This window comes from Chrysochloris asiatica, unplaced genomic scaffold, assembly GCF_000296735.1.
Source record: "Chrysochloris asiatica unplaced genomic scaffold, ChrAsi1.0 scaffold00219, whole genome shotgun sequence".
NCBI lineage: Eukaryota > Metazoa > Chordata > Mammalia > Afrosoricida > Chrysochloridae > Chrysochloris > Chrysochloris asiatica.
Genome location: NW_006408737.1, coordinates 1,321,121 through 1,341,602, shown reverse-complemented (window position 1 = coordinate 1,341,602; position 20,482 = coordinate 1,321,121). Strand labels below are relative to the sequence as shown.

General features: G+C 45.5%; 3 protein-coding genes across 5 annotated transcripts in view; 2 read left to right on the top strand and 1 right to left on the bottom strand.

The window, feature by feature from the left end:
* Nucleotides 1-9,455, top strand: part of ST5 (suppression of tumorigenicity 5) — a 154,768-nt gene extending 145,313 nt beyond the window's left edge. For all 3 annotated transcript variants that reach the window (XM_006872982.1, XM_006872984.1, XM_006872983.1), the window contains 6 exons: nt 4,003-4,180; nt 4,464-4,505; nt 5,965-6,076; nt 6,808-7,047; nt 8,023-8,109; nt 8,720-9,455. In XM_006872982.1, coding sequence (XP_006873044.1) covers nt 4,003-4,180; nt 4,464-4,505; nt 5,965-6,076; nt 6,808-7,047; nt 8,023-8,109; nt 8,720-8,754 — 694 coding nt within the window. In that variant the 3' untranslated portion in view covers nt 8,755-9,455. The remainder of the gene's footprint in view (nt 1-4,002; nt 4,181-4,463; nt 4,506-5,964; nt 6,077-6,807; nt 7,048-8,022; nt 8,110-8,719) is intronic.
* A 7,182-nt stretch (nt 9,456-16,637) lies between these two features.
* RPL27A (ribosomal protein L27a) lies at nt 16,638-19,392 on the bottom strand. Its single transcript, XM_006873026.1, has 5 exons — nt 19,216-19,392; nt 18,876-18,939; nt 18,415-18,490; nt 17,526-17,700; nt 16,638-16,790 (listed from the first exon to the last, which is right to left on the bottom strand). The coding sequence occupies exons 1-5, from the start codon at nt 19,390-19,392 to the stop codon at nt 16,662-16,664; spliced, it is 621 nt and encodes a 206-aa protein (XP_006873088.1). The 3' UTR covers nt 16,638-16,661.
* The window catches only part of TRIM66 (tripartite motif containing 66), a 78,355-nt gene continuing 77,263 nt past the window's right edge, over nt 19,391-20,482 (top strand). Inside the window, exon 1 of the mRNA XM_006873025.1 lies at nt 19,391-19,582. Coding sequence (XP_006873087.1) covers nt 19,391-19,582 — 192 coding nt within the window. The remainder of the gene's footprint in view (nt 19,583-20,482) is intronic.

Below are 20,482 nucleotides of genomic sequence, written 5' to 3'. Positions count from 1 at the left end.
CAAGTAAAGATTTGTTTGATATGTCATTGCCAAACATTTTTTTCCCCAGTCTATGGGGTCTCTTTTTACTCTTTTGGTGAAATCCTATGATGCACAGAAGTGTCCACTTTTGTTTAGGAGTTCCCAGTCACCTAGTGTATACTCTGCTGTTTCTGTGTTTTCAGTTATGTTTGACAGTGTATTTGTGCCATGTATCAGAGCTCCTAAGTTTGTCCCTATTTTTTCACTGATGACCTTCATAGTTCTAGGTACTACATGTAAGTCTTTAGTCCATGTTGAGTTTATTTTTTTTTTATATGGTGTGGCATATGGGTCTTGTTTCATTCCTCTACAAATGAATTGCCAGCTTTACCAGCACCATTTGTCAAAGAGACGATCTCTTCCCCATCTATTGTGCTTTGGCCCTTTGTCAAAGATCAGTTGACTATTATTGTTAAGTGCTCATCCAATGGGTTCCGAATCATAGTGCCCCTGTATAGGTTTTCTGAGGAGAGACTGGTGAACTTGAATCACTGACCTCTCGATTCAACCGACCTTGCGGTCCAGACATTAATCTGCAGTTCCGTACCAGGACTCCCAGTTGACCTATAGGTGGATTGATTTACTAGTGAATTCTCAATTCTGTTCCATCGATCTATGTATTTCTCGTTGTGCCAGTACCAGGCTACTTTGACTACTGTGACTGTGTAGTAGGTTTTGAGATCAGGAAGTAAGAGACTCCTATTTTGTTGCTCTTCTTTAATAGTGCTTTGCTTATCTGGGGTCTCTTTCCTTTCCATACAAAGTTAGTGATTAGTTTTTCTGACTCTTTGAAGAATGATGTTAGAATCTGGATTGGGATTACATTATATCTATACATCACTAAAATACGCCTGACCTAAGCCATGGTATTTTCAGTAACCTCGTATGCATGTGAAAGCTGGACAGTGAATAAGGAAGACCGTAGAAGAACTGATGCATTTGAGTTATGGTGTTGGAGGAGAACATTGAAAGTACCATGGGCTGCCAAAAGAAAAAACAGATCTGTTGGAAGAAGTATAGCCAGAGTGCTTCTTGGAAGCCAGGATGGTCAAGACTTCGTCTCTTGTACTTTGGCCATATTATCTGGAGGGATCAGTCCCTGGAGAAGGATATCATGTTTGGTAGAATGGAAGGTCAGAGAAAAAGAGGAAGAACCCCAATGAGATGGATTGGTACAGTGGAAACAGGAATTATGAGGTTGGCACAGGACTGGGCAGTGTTTTGTTCTGTTATGCATAGGGTCACTATGAGTTGGTACCAACTCAATGGCACCTAACAACAACATACATCACTTGGGCGTCCTAGTGTGACACTGTAGGATAAGCACTGGAACTCAAGGTCAGTTTGAACTACAAGGTCAGGGTTCAGACTCACCAGCTGCTCCTTGGAAATCCTATATAGGGTCACTATAAGTCAGACCCGACTCGATGGCACTTAACAACAACAGCAACAAATGCATCACATTAGATTGTATTGACATTTTCACAGTATTGTCTTCCTATCCATAAGCATGGTATATTCTTCCACGTAGGTGTCTTTTAGTGGCATTTTGTAGTTTTCTTTATATAGGTTTTTTTTGTTTCTCTTGTTAGATCGATTAATTTGTAGGTATAGAGATAGAGGAGTTGCAAGTATTGACAAATCTGGTAGAAGCTAGAAGACAGGTGGCATGGTGAAGAGACATTGGACACGTAGGAAGAAGCTAGAGCTCTCATGTTGGGGTGGGCCAGGCTGGGAGAAGATGGAATCTTGGTGTTTTATTTTACCTTCCTATTGTCATTAACTGGTTAGACATTTACTAAGCTACCAGGTTGGTGTCATACCATATGGCAGGTGTTGAGAAAAGGGCAAGTAAAGAAGATTTCTCCTTCTGGCTTGTCCCTTAATAGTCCCAGGATTCCTGGGGTGTCTCCTGTGTGTATCAGGGCCTAGTTGCGGGGAACTGGGGGAAATGAACCCTTCATTGCCCCCATAAGGCACAGAAGTGGGAAAACCAGAGATGCTGGCTTTTCCTGAGTGGGGCAAGGTTTGGGGGTGAGCTTCAGTGCTCTGTGTCACACAGCTTTAGCTATTCCTGGACTCATCAGACCCTCCTGAAGGGACCCAGGCCAACAGCAGGGACTCCTGCCTGATGCTTCTTCTCCACCAGCCATGGTGATTGTCAGCCAGCAAAATCCCTGATGCTCAGCTGTGCTGCTCTCCTTGGCCAGCCCTTAGTGGCCCCTAAGAAAGCCTGGAGCCTGAAGTTTCTTTGCCTGTAGATTCCATTCTCTCTCCCGTGGCTGAGTCTCCTCTTCCCCGCCCCCAGCCCCTCACAGAGCCTGTAAGGCCATGAATACAGCTATTGTTTCCTGAGGCTGCAGCTGCCTCTGAGCACATTCCAGGACCTTCTGGGAGGAAGGGCTCTGTTCTTGGTCAGGCTGGGCATTCAAATTCTGCCAATCTTGAGTCTTAGAAAAGATGTCCTCTTTGAAGTCTTTACGCTGGTGAATTGTTCTATGGGGTCTGCCTCCGACTGGAAAGGAGAGGGACAGGCAGCTCAGTGATGGCGCATCGGCCTGCACTGAGCCCAGGGCACAGTAGGTACAAACAGCTCATGTTCCATTGCTCATAGTTTAGGTTTTCCACAAGTCCTTTATTGTCCTGGCCTAGTTCTGGGGTGGGGAGAGTGTCCTGCTTCTGCAGTGGTCAGCCCAAAGGGTTGTACAAACACGTCTGTCTCCTAGACCCCTTGGAGGAGATTGTGGAGATCTTTCCCTAGATCTGTTTAGGATGGTTCACCTGGAAGGCTGTGGGGGCACTGCCTCCTTAGGCTGGCAGGACAGCTGTGGAAGGCATGGGCTGACAAAGCACTTGTGAACTTGCAGAGCCCCTTCTAGAAAAGGGGACTTGTTTCTGTCATAGACAGGATCCATGGGGCATTCACTCTGAGGGGGTGGGAATTCCAGCGTTTTTGTGGCTCACAGGTAGGAAGACAGATGTGGAGAGTAAAGCAGACATGAGATGATGGACTCTGCCTATCTCCTCAGCTGTAATAGGGTCTCAAAGGGAGTGCCTTCAAATCCGCTCCTGGCAGATGCGGGGGGTTCAGGCCAGGTGTGTCTCCTGTGTTTACTGGTGCTCCACCAGCTCTGAACACAAGTGGGGAGTGCACACTCATGTTCCTTTAACTAGTACTTCCAGGATTCTCCTTGTCCTCCCTTTAGTCATTTTGTCTAGTGACCTGGGTCTAGAGAGCTGGAGCCCCCTCCAGGCCAAGAGAGGAATGACCTCGCTGAAACCTGTGACTCTTTGGGAGCCTAGGGGGAAGATGGGAGTGGGCACCTTCTTCACCCCTTACTTGCTGGTTTCAGTGCACTCCCTCCTTAGACAGTTTTCTAGCAAAGGAGAGACAGTAATGGATAGAGGGGAGGAAGGGCAGCAGCAGAAGTGCTGATCTGGGAGAAGAAAAACTGCTCGTGTCCCAGTTCTTCCACTTATGGTGAGACTCACCGGGGCATATCCAGGGCCTCAGCTGGGAAACGAATTAATCAGATGACTTCTATAGGACTTTCCAGTTCTTACATGCTGTGAATTTGTGATCAACTCCTGCTCATCCGACCCTTGCTACTCCTGAGTCTGAGCTAAAAGTCTCTCATTAGATGAAGTCAACCTATGGAGCATTTGTGTGGCCCTTAGTAGTGGGGGTGTGTGGGGGGCACCCTTATGTATCCAAATGTTGCTACATACCTTCATGGCTGTTTCTAGGTAGAGTCCCAGAGAGGGTGGCATCAGTATCCTTGAGATCTTAAGGTGGGTGCTTCACCAGTCTGTAGGGTCTGACCCAGACCCCTGAGCGCCCGGTCTAGACCCATTAGTATTTTGGTTACACCTAGATGTTTAGCATCAGAAGAGATCTTGGCCCTCAAAGGCTCAGATTACCCTTGCCTTGAAGCTGTAGGGCCTGCACTTAGGTGCTCTGTCTGTCTGTCTGTCCACCAGTACCCTGTCCAGCTGCTCCCATGCGGTGGTGGCCTTGCTCTACCCCTTCTCCTGGCAGCACACCTTCATTCCTGTCCTTCCGGCCTCCATGATTGACATCGTCTGCTGTCCCACCCCCTTCCTGGTTGGCCTGCTCTCCAGCTCCCTCCCCAAACTGAAGGAGCTGCCTGTGGAGGAGGTGGGCCACCTGGGAGCCTGATTTGGGGGTGGGAAGTGTGGTGGGTAGAGGAGGGTAGGAACCCAAAGTCCCCAGGTGGGAGTAGAAGAAGGGAAGAAAGAAAACCTACTGGGCTCTGTTTATTTCTAGCCTCTGGGCCTGGCCCTGGTCCTTTCACCCTGGGATGTCTGTCCCTAACTGGTTACTGTGTTATCTGACTGGGAATCTGGGAGGTCTGGAGGCTTGGTAAAGGGCATTGCAGGGACTCACACCCTGAATCACTGATGATCATGACTCCTCTCAGGCGCTGATGGTGAATCTGGGATCCGACCGATTCATCCGACAGGTAAGAAAGAACAGGACACCTCAAAACTGCAAACCTCTGGCCTGCCCACAGTCAGGGCTTGTTAGACTCCAGCCCCAAAGCATTGCACACCGTCACACACAGTCCTCAGCCTTCACGGCTGCTTCGTTGAGCTCCCTGGTCCTTAGGAGTAACAGAACACACTGGGCTGGGAAGAAGCTGCTGTGGGAACTCCTGCAGCAGCAGAACCTGCTTTCTAGTTGGTACTCTCCAGGTCAGGAACACAGTGTGCGTGGGACGGACGGACATGGCACGGAGATCTGGAGACTTTGAGCTACAGGACGTTGGACAGGCTTCCTAACTTCTCTGAGCCAGTATTCTCATCTCTTAAATGGGAATGGTGGTAACACCTGCCTTGAATTGTGATTGGGGGTAGGGGGCATTTCACAAGTAATGTTTAAAGTGCTATGTAATGGAAAGTATTGGGATCATTGCTGTAACTTCAAAAGCATGTTAGTCATGGAACTCTCCCTAGCAGAATTCATACCCTACCCTCTGAATATACATTCTCTTTCACACCACTAAGAGTTAAGGACTCCTGGGTGCAAGGTGTCAAGGTATAGACACAGAGCCAGCATGCAGAGATAGGAACTGCAGCCTTACCTCATACCTGAGAGACCTGGGCCTGAGACTTCCATTGAGTATGGGGATACTTCAGGTTCGTGGGAAAATGGAATGAAGAGAATGGAATTTTCCCCTGAACTTTTTGAACTCCACCTTGTATGTTTGATTCAGAAAGAGGAGAGACTTCATTGAAGAGTTGGGCTGATTGGCCATGTCCTGGAAACCCTCGCTTCCCGCCCAGGCCTGCTTGCTCATAGAGGGTTTGGTTACTACTTCAGTAGCCACACTGAGTCTCTGTAGAACCCTTCCAGCCCTTCCTGGATATAAGATAAATCTCCCTGCCCCGAAGCAACTGTGCTTCAGACTTAGTGTGCGTCCCCTTCGAAGCTGAAGATGGAAGAATTGGGGAGATTTCACCAGGGTGTTGGGGTAGGAACCCTGGCTGGTCCTAGCCCAAATGGGCAATGAATGCCATTTTATTAACTATATGAGCTTATTTATTAACTATATGAGCCTTGGACAAGTTTCCTAACCCTTCTGTGCTTAGTTCTTAAAATGAGGATGATAATAGTACCTACTTCATAGGGTTCTTGTTGTTGTCACGGAATCAGTTCTGACTCATAACTACTCTATGTAGGGTTTCTGAGGCGCTTAAAATCAGTGCAGAGCAGACAGTCTCATCTTCCTCCAGTAGAGCAGCTGGCAGGCATGAATCACAGACCTTAGGGTTGTATAGAGCCACCAGGGTCCCTCACAGGGTTATTACAAGAAGCAAATTAATTTATACGATTAAGTTCTTAAAACAAGGCCTAGCACATAGTAAGCACTCAGTAAATATCAGCTGTGATGGTTAGCACTGTATTCTTCCCTTTTGTAGATGGACGATGAAGACACCTTGTTACCTAGGAAGTTACAGGCGGCTCTGGAGCAGGCTCTGGAGAGGAAGAGTGAATTGATCTCCCAGGACTCTGACAGTGATTCCGATGATGGTGAGCAAAGCTTGACTGAGACCTAGTCCCAGACGCCCTCCCTCTGCTCTTAGGCAATGTCCCGGCCTGACTCGGACCCTGTTTCTGTTTATCAGACCCTTTCTGGCTGCTGGCTCCAGATACAGGTCTATGGTTTTACTCTAGCCTAGAATTTCCTAACCCCACTTTAATAGGCTTAGGGAGCTATGACTTGACTGGATTTGAGGGAGAGTAGAATTGTGGTATTTTTCAGAGGGAGTTCAGAAATATTAACAATGCTAGAACTACGTCTGGAGTGGACCAGGCTACAAAGTTGCCCTCGTCCCTCTGAAATCTGAAATCAAGGATTTGGAGAGGGAAAATTCAAATCCATATATCACCCACAAAACTCTCCTTGCTCACAGAAAACTTTTCAGACCCAGTAATTATTTCTCCCTCCTTTGACCTGGCTTCTAGCTACTGCTGGATGGAGGGAAGACCTCTAAGGAAGAAGGCTGGGAAATAAGCAATGCTCTGGTCTCTGATTCCACTTTCATTTGTCCAGCAAATATTTACTAATGTACAGATTCAGAGCAGAGTCTCTGACTTTCCAGAGCTCATGGACTAGTTACAAGCCTGTGAGCACAGAGATAACATTTCAAAAACAAAACTAGCTGGAAGTTTTGTTGGGAAGAGGAAGACACCAGTTGTAGCTTGAAGAAGGTCTTGCATACCCTTGGCCCGATCCTCAAAGATTTTATCTTCTCTTCCAGAATGTAATTCCCTCAATGGGCTGGTGTCAGAGGTATTTCTCCGGTTCTTTGTGGAGACTATCGGGCACTACTCCCTCTTTCTGACACAGAGTGAGAAGGGGGAGAGGGCCTTTCAGCGAGAAGCCTTCCGCAAGTCTGTGGCCTCCAAGAGCATCCGCCGTTTTCTTGAAGTTTTTATGGAGTCCCAGATGTTTGCTGGCTTCATCCAAGACAGGGAACTAAGAAAGTGTCGGGCAAAGGGTAAGGTCAGAAGATCTTGGGTTTGGGGGCTACTGACCCTGTTCTCTAACTTTTCTACCAGTAGGGCTGAGAGTCTAGTGACTATGATTGAAGCTCTTGGCTTCCAAACTCTCTTTTTCTTCTGATAGAAACTTGCCAGGGAGCTTTGCTCTCCTCCTATCCAAGTAAATGCCTTCACAAGGCAGTGCTCTGGCTGGACAGTGGGACACTCATCTCTAACTAAAAGTAGGGAGCCACGAGTTGCCTGTCCCCTCTTCATATTCCCTCCTTACTCAGACCAGACTGAGCAATTTAGGGGGTTCTGAGAATCCCAAGAATTGGGAAGTCCCTTAAAGAGGATTGGGCTAGCCATCTGTCTTTGATTGGTAGCAGCTTCAATTCAGGACAGAAGGTCATCTCTCTCTAGTTAGTTCATAAGCTTTTTCCAGGACTTTTCATGCCATCAAGATGTCTGTCAAATCTCTGGGTTTCTTCAGTCCATTAAAACATGGGTGAGTGGCCTAAAAGGAAATAAAGAGGGTGCTCATGTGGGGGGCAGCTCCAGAGTTAAGAGTGGCATCTTCATCATTAATGCAGGTCAGTAGTGTTCATGGGCAGGCAGGGTAGTGAAGACCTTCTTGCTATCAGTTAATAAAGCAGCAATGAGATGTTGTCATTAATGACAGTTTTGATGGGCAAATCTGAATTCCAATAAGATACTCCTACAAATTATAATTGCAGATCCTTGGTTTCTCACTTTTGAGCCCTTATTGTTATTAAGTGCCGTTGAGTCGATTCCGACGCATAGCGACCCTGTATAGGGTTTCCAAGGAGCAGGTGGTGAGCTTGAACCACCAATCTTGCAGTTCAAACGGCTTTGCAGTCTGAAACATTATCCTGCAGCACCACACTAGGGGTCCCCTTTATTTAGACCTCCCCTTTCTTTTCTCCAGTGACTGTTCTTTCTCTGCTCCTGATTCTCATCTTTCTGTCCAGGCCTGTTTGAGCAGCGAGTGGAGCAGTATTTAGAGGAACTCCCAGACACTGAGCAGAGTGGGATGAATAAATTTCTCCGAGGTTTGGGTAAGTAGTCTTGTTACTGATGAGGGAGGTACATGTTTAGCAAGAAGGGGTGGGACTAGGTGACCTTTCCCCATAGATACTCTGAATAGATGCCAGAAGGTATTTATAGTGGGCTGTGGACAGAACAGGAAAGGACTCCTTGGTGACGACAGTTTTCAACCCAGTGCTCCCAGGATGATGAATACAAGATTCACCAAACTGCAGGCCCAAGTGAGACCACCGATTCTCACATCAGGCAGGTGTTTTGGGTGCACACCCTTCTGGGTGAATGAACATGAAGGCCTTTAGGGACAGGCTATACGTAGCAGCCTCTGAGCCCTTCTCTTATCACCTCCACCTTCAAGGAGCTCAGCTGGCAAGATCAGAGAATCATAGCAGGTCTCAGTTAAGGGAAAATAGAGAACAGAGGTTAAGTGGCTAGTGACTAATCCAAGTGCTGTTTGGCGCTGTTTGGCACTCTCGTGTTTTCACTACCCTATCGTAGCTCTAATCCCGGCTCCTAAATCCTGTCCTTCCCACTGAGGGAGTTAAGGCTGCAGGAAGGAGGAGAGGCTGTGGAGGCTGAAGAGATGATGTAGAAGTATTCTCACTCTTGCCCTCTGGCTCACAGGCAACAAAATGAAGTTCCTCCATAAGAAGAATTAAACCTCTTTCCCAGTAGCAGAATCCAGTGCCTTGCAGAACCTGGAGCCTGGAGAGGGGTGGCTGCCCTGCTCCCACAGACCCCACTCTCCAAGTCAGCCCACTTCTGTCATCACAATATCCCAGGATACTGTTTGTAAATAATCTGCTGTAAGCTTTCTTAACTGTTTTTGTAACGAGCAAAGAGAATCTGGTAAATATTTGTATATTCCTAAGGGGCCGGGTGCTTTCCTGCCCTGCCTGAGCACAGATGAAGTTTTGCTGGGTGCTGGTGACTAGCCAATTATGTGCAGCTGACTGTCTCAGCCAAACCACTGATCTTTCCCTAGAGGCTTCTGGCCTGCCTGCCTGCCTGCCCGAGGCCCCTGCTGCCAGTCTTGGGCCCTGGAGAGCAGATGCCGTCTTGTTGTGTACAGAACTATTGTTTTTTTTAATCTCAAGAGTTTCTATTTCTCCCCCTCCTCCCCGAGCCCTTTGTTTTTGAGAGGCAAGGGCCAGTCAGTCCCCATGTGCAGCATGGTACCAGGCTCCTCCCACCCTCTGAGATGGTCAGTGAGTGAGTCATGGAAATCCCAGCGTCCAGCACTGCCAGTGCTCGCCGGCCCAGCTCCTAGTTAGGGAGGCCATGATGCGGTACAGGGCATCCTCCTTCCCACCGTCTACGGGTGTTCCCAATAAACAGTGTACAGTTGCGTGGGCCCAGAGCCCTGTGTGTCCTTGGCTTTATTATCTAGAGTTCTCTCTCGGGGATGAGGTGCAACAGGCCGATCTAGGATGAAAGAACCATCACGTAGGAGATTCAGTAGTTGAATAGTGGGTGAGATTCAGGATGGGTCGCTGAACTTCCCTGAAATTGACTTTACTGATTGAGGTACAAGAGTAGGTCTTAGAGTCTTAAGATACTTGATCATTGTTCTAGTTCAGCTTCTCTCTCTACTAGCCAACTGTTGTTAAGTGCTGAGTTGGCTCCCACTCATAATGACCCTGTATAGAGTTTCTGAGGAGTGGCTAGTGGATTTGAACCACTGACTTTGTGGTTCAAACTGAACTTTCAGTCCAGTGCTTATCCTACAGCACCACAGCAGGAGTCTAACGGTTAACTTATGTGTTCCCACTAATGGAAACAATGTTCACTGCCCCTGCCTCAATTATGAGTTGAAACATAAGTTTCTTATTCGATCTGAAACCCTTAAAACATGTGATAGTGTGATCCATTGCTTATTACTGTTCCATGGTGCTGCATGTTGTTAGATGCCATCAAGTCGGTTCTAATTCCTAACAAACCTGCATCTAACAGAACAAAACACTGCCTGGCACTGTGCCATCCCCACAATTGTTATGTGCTGACTGCTGCTGCGGTACTATGCCAATCCATCTCATTGGGGGTCTGCTCTTTTTTGCCAACTCTCCACTTTACCAAGCATGATATGTCCTCCTCCAGGGACTGGTGACGAAATCTCACCAACCTGGTTTCTATGGAGCATTCCCAACTGTATGTCTTCAACACAGACCTGTTTGTCCTTCTGGCAGTCCATGGTACCTTTAGCAGTGTTCTCCAACACCATAACTCAAATGTATCAGTTCTTCCACAGTCTTCTTTATTTACTATCCAACTTTTACATGGCACATGAGGCTATTGAAAATACTATACTTAGGATCCAGGTACACCTTAGTATTGAAACTGGTATCTTTGCTCTTGAACGCTTTAAAGAGGTCTTGTGCAGCAGATTTGCCTTATGTACTAACTACATCATTTGATTTCTTGGCTACTGCTTGCATGAGTATTGATTGTGGATCTAAGCAAAATGAAGTCTTTGACAATCTTTTCTCCATTTAGCATGATGTTATTTGTCCAGTTGTAAGAATTTCTGTTTTCTTTACATTGATGTGCAACCCATAGTGAAGACTGTAGTCTTTTATCTTCATCAGTTAGTATTTCAAATCCTCTTTGCTTTCATCAAACAAGATTGTATCATCTGCTTATTGCAGGTTGTTAATGAGTCCTCCTCCAATCCTGATGCCAACCATGTTCTTCATATATTCCAGCTTCTCGGATTATTTGCTTATTAGCATACAGACTGAAAAGTATGGTGAAGGAATTCAACCCTGGCATACACCTTCCCTGATTTTAAACCATTTAGTAGTATCCTACAGGTTTCTCATGAGCACAATTAAATGTTTTAGAATACCAATTCTTCACAATATTATCCATAGCTTGTCATGATCCACACAATCAAAAGCCTCTGTATAGTCAATAAAGCACAGGTAAACATCTCTGGTATTCTTTCCTTTCAGCCAAAATCCATCTAACATCAGCAGTGACATCCCTTCTAGTTTGTTGTTTTTGCATAGAGAAAGCTCTGTTGCATCCCACAGACGAGCAAGGAGCAGAGCAGAGTGGGGAGAGTAGGTGTTGCTTCGGCTTTTCAAACTCTCCCCAGCCCCGTGGCCTTGATAGAACCCAAACTAGTAAAACTCTCAAGAAGGGATTAAGTTTGGGCCTGGCAGAATTTGAATTCTAGAAGTTTTCCTGTCCTTCCACCCTAGCTTGGTTTAAACAGGAGATTCCATCCTGAGCTCCCTTCCCCATTTCCATTGAGGCCTGAATAGGCCTCAACTGGTCTGTGATTGGGGGCTGCTAGCTGCCTGCCTCATAAACAGCATACTTAATTAGGCATATATGCTGCAAAAGACCTCTTTAAAGTGTTGAAGAGCAAAAATATTAGTTTGAGGACTAAGGTGCGCCTGATTCAATCCATGGTATTTTCAATCTCCTCGTGTGCATGTGAAAGTTGGACAATGAATAAGGAAAACAGTTGCAGAATCAGTGCATTTGAATTAAGGTGTTGGAGAAGAGTATTAAAAGTACCATGGACTGTCAGAAGAACAAATAGATGTCTTGGAAGAAGGGCAGCCAGAATGCTTCTCAGAATCCAGGATGTTGAGACTTCATCTCCTATACTTCAGACATGTTATCAGGAGGGATCAATCTCTGGAGAAGGACATCATGCTTGGTAAAGTGGAGGGTCATTGAAAAAGAGGAAGACTCCCAACAATATTGACACTGCAGCAGCAGCATTGGGCTCAATTGTGAGGATGGTGCAGGAAGGGACAGTTCTTTTGTGCATAGGGGTCACTATGAGTCAGAACCAACTCAATGGCACCTAACAACATATACCTCAGAAAGCACAAATAGAGGATTTCTCTTAAAAGACAAAGTCATTTTTCCTTTTGATGAAAAAGCCTCTACATAGCTGACTTGGACATTTTTCAGGAATAGGGAGGGCAGAGATTGAGGCATCAAGTCTGGGTGGGCCAACTGAGGTAGAAAAATCATAACCAGAAAGTCTGAGTGAGACTTCTAGAGTTTATCCCTGTTAACCCAGGTCTGGCTCATGACAGTCATAAAAGTGGTGGTGGTGGTGGTGGCTGTGTGCCATGGAGTTGGTTCCGACTCATAGCGACCCTGTATAGGATTTCTGAGGCTGTAAATCTTTACAGGAGCAGAAAGCCTCATCTTTCTTCCATGGAGTGACTTGTAGTTCTGAGCTATTGACCTCGAGGCTAGCAGCCCATCTCGTAACCACTATGCTACCAGAGCTCCTTAGTCATAGAAATGGATTCCTAAAACAGTAATAGTTTCCAAAAGGTACTACTCACTCACTCATTCACTCTCTTTAACATGACTCTAAAGAACCCTCCAGAGTACTGGTACAAACTCTTTTTGTAAATTCTGAAACCTCTATGTAGCATAGGGATACTTCTACTATGACCACAGGTCTGACCCCAGTTTAAAAATCTGATAATGGCAATAAGGATTTAGAATGGGTTACCACACAGCGGTATGTCCGAGGTACAGAAGTCTTTAGTGGGCGTGAGCGTGGCTAGAAGGGAGAGGTGGGTACGTGTGCAGAGAGCCTACTTGGAGGTTGACAAGTGTTCAGGGTTTCTTTTCAAGTTCTGCTTTCACATCATTTCTGTGCTCTTAAACCAGTGGTTCTCACCACTTCAGACCCATGTGCTTTCTTTTAAATAGCAAATACTGTAACTGCCCCCCTTTAGCAACTTGAAATGGAATTCAAAGATAATATGATCTACCTAAACAGCAAATTATTTCAACTAACTTATGCAGCACTGGAGGGGCTCACTCATTTATCTATGCCAAGAAATTTGGAAAACAGTTACCTGGCCAACGGATTGGAAGAGATCTATATTTGTGCCCATTCCAAAGAGACATGATCCAACAGAATGCAGAAATCATCCAACAATATAATTAATCCACATGCAAGTAAAACTTTGCTGGAGATAATTAAAAAAAAAAAAAAAAAAAGGTTGCAACAGTACATTGACAAGGAACTGCCAGAAATTCAAACTGGATTCAGAAGAGGATGTGGAACTAGAGATATCATTGCTGGGTCAGATGGATCTTGGCTGAAAGTATAGAACACCAGAAAGATGTTTACTTGTGCTTTATTGAATACGCAAATGCTTTTGGCTGGGCAGATCAAGACAAACAATATATAACATCCTGAAGAATGTGTATTCCAGAACACTTGATTGTGCTCATGAGGATCCTATACAGAGGCAGTTGTTAGAACAGGATAAGGGATACTGAATGGTTTAAAATCAGGAAAGGTGTGCACCAGGGTTGTATCCTTTAACTATACATAAATACTGAGGAAATAATCCAAGAATGTGACATCAGGATTGGAGGAATACTCATTACCCTGCAACAGGTAGATCACAGTCTTGCTTGCTGGAAGCTAATAAGACTTATACTTACTGATGAAGATCAAAGACTATAATCGTCATTATGAACTGTACCGAAATGTAAAGAAAACAAAAACCCTTAAAAGTGGAATAACATCAAGATAAACAGAGAAAAGATTGCAATTGTCAAAGATTTCATTTTGCTTGGATCTACAATCAACACTCATGGAAACAGCAACAATTTTGTATAGAAATTACTGAATGTAAACCTTCACCGAAAACAGAATAAAGTTTTTAATTGATTCAGTGTCACCTACCAATTTTTATAGAAGCAGATCACTAAGTATTTCTTCACAATGGTTATACTGCTCATCTTTGGGCTACTAGTCGAGTGACATTTGCCTGTGACACACCCATTACCTCAAGTCAATTCTGACTCATAGGGACCCTGTGGGACATAGGAGTGTCTAGAGTTTTCAAGGCAATCAATTCTTAACTAAGGAAGCCGACTGCCACATCTTTCTCTTGCATAGCAGCTGATGGGTTTGAACTGCCTACCTTTCCATTTGCAGGCAACCATTTTAATCAGGATTCCTTTTAATACACATGGGGGAAATGGTAAATATTTTTAAAACCATGCTTAAATATGTAAATGCTTAGGCACAACTATGTTATTGTTGTTCAATTCCATCGAGTCAGTGACCCTGTATAGGTTTCCAAGGGGCAGCTGATGAGCTTGAACCACTGACCTTATAATCCACTGCATTAACCCACAGCTTCACAACTATACTAAAAGACAATTCAGATGCTACACCTATAGAGTCCTGGTGTGGCATCATAGGATAAGTACTTGACCTCAAAGTCTTTGAACCATATGGTCCGTGGTTCAAACTCACCAGTTGTTCCTCGGAAACCCTAGACAGGGTTGCTATGACTTAGAATTGACTCAGTGGCACTAACACCGTCTACACATAGTAGTTCTACATGCGCAGAGAAGTGTGTGCTGTATTAGTACCTCAGATTCTGTTATATGAGAATGTTACCAGTGGTGAGGTGGCTTTCTGGAATGATGAACGATTTTGACAAAGCTTCCCTTGATTTATACAGTAGGTGTAATCTTAGAAAGCTGAGGAAAATATGAAAATACAATGTCATGGTGTGATGCTATGGGTTAATGTGCTAGACTGCCAAGTAGATTAAACTGTAAGGTCGGCAGTTCAAGCTCACCAGTTGCTCCTCAGAAACCCTAAATAAGGTTGCTATGGGTCAAAACCAACCCCTATGTCACTGAGTGGCACACATTATGGAATGCACTTGAAAAACAATCCAACTCTGAGTCAAATGAGATGGTCTGTGGAGGTATGACAGCTCAGTCAAAATTTTGGTTCAGATATATACTCCCATAAACTTATTACCTGTCTTGTATTCAAATTTATAAATACAACCTAAAGTGGAAATGAACGTAAAACATAGTTAGGATTTAAAGTGCCAGGAGTGAAACGAACACCCTAATCTATATTCTTAGTTAGGTGTTGGTGTACCGTGGAATCGCTCTGAGCCATAGCCTACCTGTAGTTTCTGAAACTGTCTTTACAGGAGCAGAAAGCCTCATCTTGTGTGGAACCACTGGTAGTTTTAAATTGCTGACCAACTCATTAAGCAGCCCAACTCATAACCACTACACTACCAGAGCTCCTTGTATCTTTTCAAAGGGCACTATACAAAATTACTTTCTAGAACCAGACAAAATGGTATTGCTATTATTTTTTAAGAGGGTAATATTAAAAGGCCATATGAACCTATCACTCAATTCACAATAAAAGTGCATGTAAGCAGGTCAGGAAAGGGGATGGGGTCAATGTACTCCAGAACTTCTGTCCCTCAGAATTGCCTCCCCGTGGGTAGGAAGCAGGCGGGGACTCTGGTTAGGTACAGGATCCCCACTGAGGTTGGCTGCAGGATCTAAGTGCTTAACCCCTCCAGCTTTCTAGTGGAGTAAGACACTGTACATCTTCAGCTGGTGGTACTTGCCTTTTGTTCCAGGGCTGGCTGCTCAAGCTAGTTCCACTGAATAGTAATACCCATTGTATTTAAACTGAAATCTAATTAGCATTATTTTGGCTGTGAAGGATGCCTTTGTAATTCCCCATAAACTCAAAAGGTCTATCAAGATGTGGGCCAAATAGAATGCAGGATAATGCACTAGCCTTTGAGGTTGGCAGTTGAAAATCACCAGCTATTCATGGGAAATCCTGTACATGGTGCTGTGCACCAACTGCTTAGTTAAATGGCACTAACAATCCATTTAACTAAGCCCTCCCTCTCTTCTCAAGGATTTCAGAAACTACAGCCCTCTCTTCTAAGGTCATCTCCCACATAACTCCCATTTTCTTAACTTATACTTGTTTTTAGGAGCAAGTGGAGGTTTGAACCACCTGACTGCATTACCCTACAGCACCACACCATGACTCCATTGTGTTAAATGCCTTCAAATCCTAGCCACCCCGTGTAGGGTTTCCAAGGAACAACTGGTGGTTTGATCCACTGACCTTTTGATTAGCAATTCAGTGCTTGTCCTACAGCACACCAGGATTTTTAGGATGTGCAGCAAATTTATACGGAGGGCATTAATCTGCATATAGTATTGACATACAATTTGGCCACAACAGGAAGACCAGAACTTGTTTTTATTTTAAAACATTTATACTCCTATGCCGCAAATCCTTGAAAATGTATTCTGATGCTGCTCATTTAGATGGATATACCCTACTCAAACCACTAGCCTCATATTTTAGCCCAGTAGATATGGGTTATAACTAATCACGCCCCATTTCAAAACCAAGTCCTCCCTCTCTCCTTTTGAGCTTCATAAAGCTACGAGTACATCTCTCCACTCATGTTAAATTAAGAACACACAATACAAACAGGTGTTTTAACCAGAATATATTATTGACAGGCATAACTTCCACTCTGTAAAGTGTTATGTCAGGCAGTGGGTCAAGCCTTTTAAAGTGCTGGTGTATTCCTACCATACAGTTTGAGGAGACAGCAAGGAAACACAAGCCCCAATACCCCTAGAACCTGTTAGATGGGGGTCCTGATGGTGGCAATGCTCAAATAGCCACAGAGTTGTTACCAAAGAACCTACACTCAGACCATAAGGGAAAATGACAGAACATTTAATTAACTTCAATGTTGCTTCAAGCCACCAGGACACATGCACCCCCAACACCCTTAATCTTCTCCTCGGCTCTTCTGCTGAAGAATTTGGCCTTCACGATGACAGGTTGTTTGGGGAGCTTTCCCTTCCCCAGAACTTTGTAGTAACCCTAGAAAAAACAAAAGAAGTGGGTTTTATAAGACAGATGACTGACAACTTATACCTTCTAGGAGCCAAGTAGGAAATGTTTCTGACCAGGGCACTAAGAGGGGCATTGTTTGCCACCACCAGTGAATCAAGACCAGTAGATCCTCTCCGAGGACTCTAGCACACCAGGACAAGAGTGGTGTCAAGATGTGACTCTAGTCTCGAGCAAAGCACAGACCCCTGTCTACCCCACTCAATTGTCATAAGCAGTAAAGGAAAACCACATGCTGCAAAACACCCTGGATGACTACCAACATTGCTCAAGGGACCGTTAAGTAGGCTGGGAAGAGGGATCTAAAGGCGAATCGCTAAGATCCTGTAGTCTGAAACAACAGTCAAGCATATTATTTTACTCTTTTTAAGGAATGCAGCACCACTGAAAGATCAACTGTCTCTCATGTAAACAGATACAAGGCTTGTGCTTTGACCAGTTATGGAGGTAGCCACTAACACCCCCAGACAAGAAATGCAAACAGGTACCAATGAGGGCAATGCCAGTAACACAAAGATTATTGATATGCAACACTAAGTGAAAGATATTCAAATAAACTATACGAACAAGGGAATGAAAGGAACACTCGTAATATTTGACTCATCAAATGTGTTCCCTCTTTTGAAGAGAAAAAGGAGCAAGAAAGACAACACGGAGAAAGGGACCAAAAGATGGAATTTAGTAATTATAGGACAGACCACTCACCGATCGCACCACATCAATGATGGGAGCAGCCCCAGTCTTATTTTTGGCAGCGTTTACCCTTGTCTGCTCACTGACCAAGGTCCACAATTTGTCAAGGTTGACAGTTGGGCAGAAACTCTGGTTCCTCTTCAGGTGATAATGTCTCATACCCACCTTCCCAAAGTAACCTGGATGACTGGGAAGAAAAGCAACAATTTTGAGAACCTCACCCCTATTAATAAGCCATGCTTATCATCTTCATGGAGTCCTGGTGTGGTGCTATGGGTTAACTTGTCAGACTGCAAAGTTGTTTAAACTGCAAGGTCAGTGGTTCAGGCTCACCAGCGGCTCCTTGGAAACCCTATACAGGGTCGCTATGGGTCAGAATTGACTCGATGGCACTTAACATCATCTTCATAGTCCAACCAACCTACAATGAGTATTCACTAGGTGGGTACGGCAATGTAACAGGTGACAAGAATAAGATAAAATCAGGCAGCACCAGAACTTTAACCAGGGCTACCTGACAGCTTTCTATGGATATTCTACACAATCTTTAACAGAAGTCTCCTAAATATTACTGAATACAATTTCATTCATAGGTACAAGCTTCATCTAATGTTGCCAAGTCAATCTGATGCATGTTGCTAACCGGGTGACTGACTGTGCCACAAGACCCACAGCCAGTGAATAAGGTCAGCAATCACTCTTTGAGGACTCTAGCACACTAAGGCAACAACAAATACCCAAGCGTGACTCTAGCCTCAACCAGTCAGTCATAAACAAGGTTTGTGAGTGGTAATAAGCTTGCCTCCAACTGAGGATGTTCTGAGTCAGCCCACTCAGGCTGTCCTTACCCAAAGCCGTGAGGGTCAGTAATCAATAAAAATACAGTCTAAGAAGCACTCACTATTTGTCAAAGTTGATCCTATGATGATGCAAGCCGCCAGCATTACCGCGGCCTCCAGGGTGTTTTCGGTGCTTGCCTGCAGGAATGCAAAGGTGCATGTCTATAACACAGCCCCACATTATCACTTTCTCCCAAGCTCAACCATTTCCCCACTCCCATGGTAGCAGTCTTCGCTACCTCTTCCATCACTGCTATTCCTTGAAGACGCTGGATTAAACAATTTTCCACATCACAGCAGTCTCACACTACTCCATGTCTTCAAAAATTCAACAGAGCCTCCAATCGACTTTTATCCCCCATTGGTAAGATTTTAAAAATACGAATACTACAGGACCCTCCAAACAGGCCAAATTCAGTCCTAATCCAATTATACTAACCCATTTCGGTATTACCTACTTCCCGACTAACTAGGTATCCAGCATTGAGAGCCCAGGGCAGCCAAGAACGATGTCTATACTCACCGATGCGGCCATGGCCGTGGCTCACATGGCCTCTAAGTTTCCGGGTCTTCCGCAGTCTGGATGGCTGTGGGGAAACAGGCACTTAGTGGTCTGTAAGGGAAAAGGAGTCCTGGTGTGGCGCTGTGGGCTAAAGCGCCAGACTGCAAAGTCGTTTGAACTGCAAAGTCGGTGGTTCAAGCTCACCAGCTTGCTTCTTGAAAATCCTATGGTCGCTACGGGTCGGAATCGACTCGATGGCACTTAACAACAACAAGGGTTCAGGAAGAAAGGACGAGGCGTCCCAAACAGCGGTTACCTAAAGGCCGTGGGCCGCATGGTCTCATCAGGGCGGCGGCCGAGCGCTCCCGCCCGTGTGAATCCCATCAGAACCCCGGGCCGAACACGCGGCCACAGGTTCCCGAGCCCACGTCGGCCAATGCGGACTGCTAAAGCAAGCCAAAGTTGGGGGTGGGTGGATGGGAGCAGGAATCCGGGAAGGATGTAGTAACAAGGCGGACTCGCACAATCTACCTACCATGTCGGCTGTCGAGGCGAAAAAGAGAGGGGCCTTAGCGAAGTCTCGCGAGGTACAGATCACGAGGGCGGAGCCAGAGGCCCACTTCCGGCCAGGGGCTGGGCCTTGGGCGGGACTTCCTCCTTCTCGCGCAGCCGCGTCACCCGTCGTCTCGTCTTCCTTCAGTCTTCGTCAAGTTTACTGCGCAATCCCGGTGTGCTTTGCGGCAGAGCACCTATCTAAGCGATGCTCTTCGTCCACTCCTGGTAGGATACTACGAGTTGGAGAAGAGTTCCGGGCTAGGGGCACTTTGGTGCATGGTGCTGCTGGCTAGGTAGCCGGGCCGCTTTAGCCCAGGAATCCACCTTGACCGACCCAAAAGACCCTTCACCTAATGCACGGGACCTGACCACCTCCGAGTGCTTCTGTTTTCAGAAGTTTCCTCGGCCCGGATGGTAGCAGTTGCTTGTTTGCCCCCTGGCCGCTGTGAGGTTCCCAACCCAAGTTTGACTCGTCTCCTTTTGGAACCCATTTGAAGCTGTCTCCTGAAGTATTTTTACCATCCTTCAGAACCTAATCGCTCACTCGCCTCAGCGGCCACCCAGTATTCCTTTTTCCTTTACCTTTGTTCCATCACTCTGTGTCCTGACAGTTTGAACTATATGTTTCAGAAATTTGTTGTGAGGAAAAATACATTCTCCCTGTTAGAAACAAGGGAAGAGGCTCCGTTTCTCCTGTTCTTTTAGAATTGACATTGTTTCGAGTTTCAGCTTTGAGATCATGCCATGAGAAGCCTTCTGCAGCCTCTCCTCCCTCTTCCATTCAGATCCAGTGCTGCTCAGAATCCCTCTAGAGGGACCCTTTAACTTGTAAATTATTTCTGTGTCACTTTGGAAACTAGATCTAAGATGTCTGGCAGCCACCTCTGAAACGGAAGAAGATTAGCATTACCTCACGTGGCTCCGCCCAAAATCGCAAATCTACCACTAGACATAAAGGTACTAGAAAATTAGTGATTTGTTGTTGTTATGTGCCATCGAGTCGGTTCCGACCCATAGCGACCCTGTATAGGGTTTCCGAGGGTGTAAATCTTTACGGGAGTAGAAAGCCTCAT